The sequence below is a fragment of the Tilletiaria anomala genome (assembly GCF_000711695.1).
Source record: "Tilletiaria anomala UBC 951 chromosome Unknown K437scaffold_213, whole genome shotgun sequence".
Taxonomy (NCBI): Eukaryota; Fungi; Basidiomycota; class Exobasidiomycetes; order Georgefischeriales; family Tilletiariaceae; genus Tilletiaria; species Tilletiaria anomala.
Genome location: NW_013546809.1, coordinates 1 through 6455, shown reverse-complemented (window position 1 = coordinate 6455; position 6455 = coordinate 1). Strand labels below are relative to the sequence as shown.

The 6455-nt window shown below is 60.1% G+C and overlaps 2 protein-coding genes across 2 annotated transcripts; both read right to left on the bottom strand.

Annotated features, from left to right (window-relative positions):
- Nucleotides 1–616: 616 nt before the first annotated feature.
- On the bottom strand, nucleotides 617–831 carry K437DRAFT_216191 (GATA-domain-containing protein; the record flags this gene model as incomplete). Its single annotated transcript, XM_013384344.1, has 2 exons — nucleotides 617–702; nucleotides 768–831. Coding segments are annotated over 2 exons (150 nt in total), but the record flags the coding sequence as incomplete, so codon positions are not given.
- A 4317-nt stretch (nucleotides 832–5148) lies between these two features.
- On the bottom strand, nucleotides 5149–5690 carry K437DRAFT_78059 (uncharacterized protein). The gene has a single exon (XM_013384343.1). The coding sequence runs from the start codon at nucleotides 5586–5588 to the stop codon at nucleotides 5238–5240; it is 351 nt and encodes a 116-aa protein (XP_013239797.1). The 5' UTR covers nucleotides 5589–5690; the 3' UTR covers nucleotides 5149–5237.
- Between the last annotated feature and the right edge of the window lie 765 nt (nucleotides 5691–6455).

Below are 6455 nucleotides of genomic sequence, written 5' to 3'. Positions count from 1 at the left end.
TGGTATATGCACATGTATGCACCTTAGACTTGTATGAGTCTAGCCATTATCATATGGCTTCGTAGAGTGCCTCTGCGCCTCTGGCCATTGGTCTACTTCCACCGCCGACGGTTGCAACAGGTACTCTGCACCCAACGCCTCACGCTTCAATGCGAAGATAACAAGATATATATACAATGCATAGAAGTACAGATGCGGAAAATATCAGAACAGTCTTTTCAGTTCGAAACGATGTTGTGTGATGCGAAGATGCGGCCGAGTATATTTCGCACAGGGGCAGAGAGCTGGCTTCTGATTTACTGATACATTGATGACTGTTTGACTTGTGATGGCAACTAACAAGAAAGATGCCGTGGGGAGGTGTGGCAAATGAGCCCGGTTCTTGCTCCGAAGTCTTAGTTACTCTGATCTACAAATTTCGTTGCCGCTTGGGATCCGTGATACCTTGCTGAACCTTGCCTGCCGCGTGTGCATTTATACTGGCGCTGGGAGCACGACGCGCTTGAGAGCCGGTGACAGAATGCTGATGCGACGACCCGCCTTTCGCGAAACTGTTACTGCTGCTACCAATGCTGCTCGCTTGCTTCACCTTGCCCTTTTCATTGTTACCACCTCCGCGGTTGCGCTTCTTGATCACATCCGTCTTAAGTGACAACGGTCGCACCACGCCGTGAAGCTTGTAGAACAGTCCGCAAGCATTGCCTGCCGAGTGAAGCGTCAAGCGGTCAGTTGCAGATTTTTGTTCCGTGGTCACTCCTGGTACTCACATAGTGGACTGCCATCAGGATCGCGGCGCCAAAGCGGGGTCTTGGTCGTATTGCAGTTGGAGCACATAGTCGGTGGTTCGTTGCTAGCAGCATTCATCGGCGCAGCGACATGCTTGAACACGCCCTGGTCGCCAGCTGACCGGTTCGTGTTGCTGTCCGCTGTGTCTCGCCCTGTCGCATTACTGTTCTGGGGCTGGCCTGCTGGGAACGTGCTCGTGGATGCCCGGATCGGGCTGTCGGGTTGTCCGCGAGAAACACCGGGTGCCGTCATGGACAACGGAGACGGATGGCGCGGGTGGCCGTGCATCGCGGCTGGAGGGGTCGCAGTCACTGGAGATCCAGTCGAGCTCGAGGGACTGTAGCCCCAAGATGAAGCTTCATCCGAGCCGTTGAGCAGAGCCGAGTACGACGCGTGATGCATGGATTGACCAAAGACCTGATTAGGGTCGATGTGCGTGAAGGACTGCTGGTGTTGATGATGCAAGAGTGCATCCGAGTGCATGAACATGTTCATCAAAGCCTGCACATCTGACGTCGTGGCCAACTCGCCGCCCGGCATGGGGTGCGTTGCGACCGGATCAGAATTCTGCAACGCCGACGGCCCTGCGGGGGACTGGTGACTGTTGGTCATATGACCGTTCGCGCCGCTGCTGGCAGGTGAGGCGCCTTGTGACGCCCCGGCCATGGCTTCCAGAAGAGCAATCGCGGTCGAGTTTTGCATGGCGGCATGCGCTCGCTGCATCGCCGGTGGCGCTGGTATAGCAAAGTCAAAGACTGTCGTGGGTATAAAGTCGGTGAAGCTCGAGCCCGCTGGGGGGGCATAGCGTGACAGTCCCGCAGCGATGCGCTGGTCCTCTGTGAGTGGCATCTGTGACGCACTTCGCGCTGGAGACTCTTCATCGCGAAAGGGACGTTTGCGCGAATGATCCTCCTCTGGAGCTGCGCCAGTGGTGCCGCCCCGATCCCTTCTTGGTCCTCGTGAAATGCTGCGTCCTCCTTCCTTGACCTTGTGGTCGAAGCTGGTCTTGCGCACAAGTCTAGGCAGAAAGCCGTACTCGGGATGGTGATTCGCTGCGTGACTAGAGAAGTCGCCAATTCCCGGAACGCTGCCGAGCAGTTGCGGAGGGGCACCAAAATCGTGCGCTGCACCGATCGCCGAGAGGTCCGCGCTGGCCTTCTTGCCTCCGTATATAAATGGGGCATTGTGAGGGTCCCTGGACGTTGTGCGACCGTTGTTAAAAAGGTCCACATGCACAGCAGCTGTGAACTCCTCCTTCATCCGATGTCTCCGTCGTTCACGCTCCTTCGCTTCGCGCTCTGTATCGGCGCTGCTGTTGCCGGCTGCCTGACCGGGATTGCTGATGGACTGCAGCGTCTCGTACCACTCTGCGTCCTCGTCGCCGAAAGTCGTGAATCCAGAGGGGCTCAATCCGGAAGACGGCGGAGCAGACGTGCTGAGCAGCTTCTCCTCTGTTACAGGCGTCGCATCCGCTGCGTCATCGATCGGGTCAAGTGGCCTGTCCGGGGGCGCGGGCCTGCGGCGCGAGATAGAGCGGCTCGCGGAGCGCCAATCCATCGGACCGACTGAGCGGGAGCGCGATCGGCTTTTGCTCTTACTGCGCCAATCCATCACATCGTCTAGGTCCCTATCTGCGTTTCCGCCCGAGCCGCCCGCAGTGCCGGTGCTAATTCCTGTGCTGCCACTCTGGACGGTACCGCCGCTATCAGGCGTGCGCGACGCTCGTCCCCGCCTGCCGCGTTCCTCTTCCTTCTGCACTGCTTCGACGAAGCGCGTCTTTCCTCTTCCCTTGCTGACGACGGTCGTGGAAGCACTGTTGCTGCTACTGCCGCCCCACCGGTTGTCGTCGCCACCGCTGCTGCTGCCCACGAGCGAGCTGAGCGCACGCAGATGCACTGCACGCAGCGCTGGCTCATCGTTGTGCGAATCGCTGCTGCTGCGGGATTGCGGCAGCGATTGCGGAGCAGACGTTGGACTGTGCGAGGCAGAAGTCCCAGACGAGCTCAATGCCGCCTGATTCCAGCTTGTGCTGGCGCTCGCGTTCGTAGCGTCTGTTTCGGACGCGGAGACCGATGATGGTTGCGCGGACCGCGAGCAGGAGCCGGAGCTCGAGGCTGCTGCAGATTCATATGCAGATGCTGCAGCTTCGCGGGCTGTGGCCTTTTCTTGTTCGCGTTGCTTGCGCAGCGTCATCATCATCATGCGCCATGTTAGGTTCTGACAGGTAAAGTGAAGCAGCGACAAGGTCAAGCACGTCAGCAGATTGGATCTAAAAACAGCGAAAGAACCCCTTTCTGGGGTCCAGACATACCTCCATTCGTGCACTATTCGCCAGCTGGCTCTTCTGCTTCGCATACATCCTCCAGATCTGCGTCGCGAGTGGATCGCGCTTGGCCATCGCCTCCGGATCGAGCTCGGTGCTATCGTCGTCATGCTCATACGGTCCGGCGCCGGAGCCAATAGCGCTCCCGAAATCCAACGAGGAGCGCGGAAAGCTCGCATCACCCGCGCCTACACTGGTGTATCCATTCGCGGACCGGCTCGTGCCGAGCGCATCCAGCTGACTAAGCTCAGCCGCACCGAACTTGGGCAACGGCCCCGAAGCCAGGCGATATGAGTTCGTCTTCTCGCCACTGCCGTGGCTCTCACCCTGCGCACTCAACGATGCTCCTGTCACCGCGCCGCTCTGCGGATCCAGGAGCGTCGGGCTGAATGGCGCGAAGTTCGTCGCCGGAGAGACTGCCGTGGAGCTGCTGGCGAGCGAGCGCGAGTCGCCTTGTGGTACGCTGAATGCGGTGCTCAGCGTGTCGGCGGCCGAGCCAGGCAGCGAGTCTGATGCTGTTGCTGCCGCTGCTGCAGCTGTGAAAGCATCCAAGTTGGATGCAGTCGACAGCGGCGACAAGTTCGTGCCCGCGCCCACGCCCGTGCCTGATACACACGCTTGCAGCTGCACGGGCGCAGACCGCCGTGCAGCTTGCGCCGCCGCCGCCGCCCAGGCAGGATTGCAGTACGGCGACTGGGCCGAGCTGCCGCTTAGGCTGCCCGTCCGACTGTGGCACCCAGATGCCCCTGTGCCAGCCCCAGCCCCAACCGGGACGCCGGCGTCTTTCTCCGTCGCCGCTTCACCGTCGCTGCCAGCCCCAGCGCTGGTCGACTGCGCACGCGAGCGCGCGCACGCCGCTTGTGGGGACGCGGCGGTCGAGTTTGCCACCGAAGGCGCGCGCGACGTATGGCGGCTGCTCCCGGCGTCTCTCCCGGACTTGTTCGCTGCGGCACTTGCTGCGTTCGCCGCCGCGACTACCGCTGCTGCATTCGCCATGTGGTCTGCGGCCGAGTAGCCAAGCGCAGGCGGGAAGAAACCTTGGCTGAGCGGGGCTGATTGAAGCGAGGGCGACGGCAGCGCGGACCCGGGGCGGCTGCTCGGTGCCACAAAGTAGGATCCAGTCGCAAGCGGCATTGGTCGGATGGGCGTCGATGGCAGACTGTTGTGCGCGCTGTTCGGGGCGGCGTACCAGGCTGTATGCGGATGCGCATGGCCAGGTCCAGCGTTGCCCGGAAATGTGGCATGTTGCTGCTGCGTTGCAGGGCTCGCGGGCACAGACGGCGGGTACATTCCTCCGTTCAAAGCGGCTGCCGATACTACTGCTGCTCCAGCTTGCGCTTGGGCATGCATGCGCGCGCTCATCTGCTGATGGATCTGCTGCTGTATGTGCAGCGTGTGTGCGAGCGCCGACGACCCTGCTCCGGACCCCAACGCAGGGGAATTGCTGGGCCAGCTGGGTTGCAAGCCTATCGGATGCGGGTTGCTGCTCCCCGATGCTATGGAGGAAGAGGAAGGGATTGCAAAGCCGATCGTCGAGTCGAAGTGCTGGTTGGGTTGGTCTAGCGCCGAGCCAGGGCGTGAGCTATCCCTCCCTGCTGCTGCTGTAACAGCAGCAGCAGGTTGCGACCACGCTGGCGCTGTGAGCTGGTTGAAAGCGTGCTGCAGATGCGCATGGGGGAACGAAGCTGGGTACGCACCTGGGCCCGATGCGCCGGTCGATGCGGGTAAACTCATGGCATACGACCAGTGCTGGTGCGGCATGGGCTGTCCGCCGGCTGCGTGGACCGCGGTGGCGTGGGCAGCGGCGTTAGCATTGGCAGCCTGGTTCATCGGAATGGGTACGCCGGCGGTATCCGAGCCGGGGTGAAAGGTGAGAGAGGATAAGGTAGAGGGGGCGCTGAGCGGGCCCGCATTGCTGCCTGCTGCCCGCGACGCTGTAGGATGCGGCATGGCTGGAAGCCTGCTGGGTGGAGGGCAAGGGGCAGCCTCCGATGCGCGCGAGTATGGCGTGTCGCTCGCTGGCAGCTGTTGCTCCAGGCGGTGGCGGAGCTGACTGGGCGACAGCCGGTCGAGGGAAGGGGGAGGGATATGGATGCTGTTTCAGCAGAGGGACGGTGATGTGCCCATGCTATGTGGCGCAAGGACGAGCTTCTCGAGTAGCGAGAGAGCACACCGCGAACGGCCGCTGAGCTGTGCTTACTTTTTTGGGTGCAAGTGAGCCAAAGTTTGACGGGGGCGGCCGCGAGAGAGACGAGCGAGCGTTTTTTGCTTCTCTTTTCTTTTTGGCAGTTTGATCAATTAGCTCCGGCACTGCACGAACACGCCGAGAGGCCCCCCTGCCCCCTGGTCGCTGCTGGTGGTGATGCTGATGGCTGCAGGGTGATGAGAGCGTCGTGAGCACAGGACCGTCTTGCTGCGTACGTCGCTGCTTTGGATGGGGGATGATTGTGCAAATGTCTGATATGTGTAATGCACACATCAGCAAGAGATATTGGTGAATGGCCCACTCGGTAGAAGGCGGGTGCCGTGCGGTGGACACAGACGCAGAGAGAAACTGATGGCACTGCACGACTTTCTCCTCATGCGGGCACCGGGTCAGCCACTCGGAATTTGTCCACAAGCCCCGCTCAGACATACCGCCACAGTTCGCCTTCCAGCATTACATAATACAGTGGCCGAAGAAGCGCCCAGCTGGAGCAGAGAGGAGAAACCAGGCCGAATCGCCGGCTTTTCCAGTGGTGTCTCGTTTGTGCAGAACGTGCGTGTCGTTGGCTTGTTTCTGCCGCTTCGAACTGAGTATCATTGAACCAACGCTCAACTTTCAACAGTCATCACTCTCACCCTTGCTGCTTGTCTTTCTTTACCCTCGTGCTTGCAGCCTTGAGCGGTAACGTCTCGCAAACAACATCCACCTTTCCTCCTTCGGTAGGATCTTATCGCGTAGGCTCCTCACTATCGACCGAAGGACGACTTGGGACCTCTTAGCCCTGATCCGCCAGAGTCCGGCGCAGTGGTCCAGGGGTGCCGCCCGATCCAAGCAATGGAATAGGAAAAACAGCTGGAGCAATGTATGTAATTACTCCACTGAATGGAGACAGACCAAGTTTGCTCAGATTTACCTTCTTTGTAATCACTTTCATTTGGCGACTTGCTTCTGCAACGCATTCGTGAGCCCCGGGACACTAAGGACGGAAAGTAACACGCGACGATGCATTCAGCTCTGGTACGGCATGGGCCCTACCATTGGCATAACCGCCAGCGTCTCTCCCTCCTTTCTCCCCTGCCCTCACTGCTGCTGGACTATGGTATATGCACATGTATGCACCTTAGACTTGTATGAGTCTAG

Coding starts and splice junctions, on each gene's coding strand:
- K437DRAFT_78059 (XM_013384343.1), bottom strand. CDS start 5,588: ATGTGTGCATTACACATATCAGACATTTGCACAATCATCCCCCATCCA.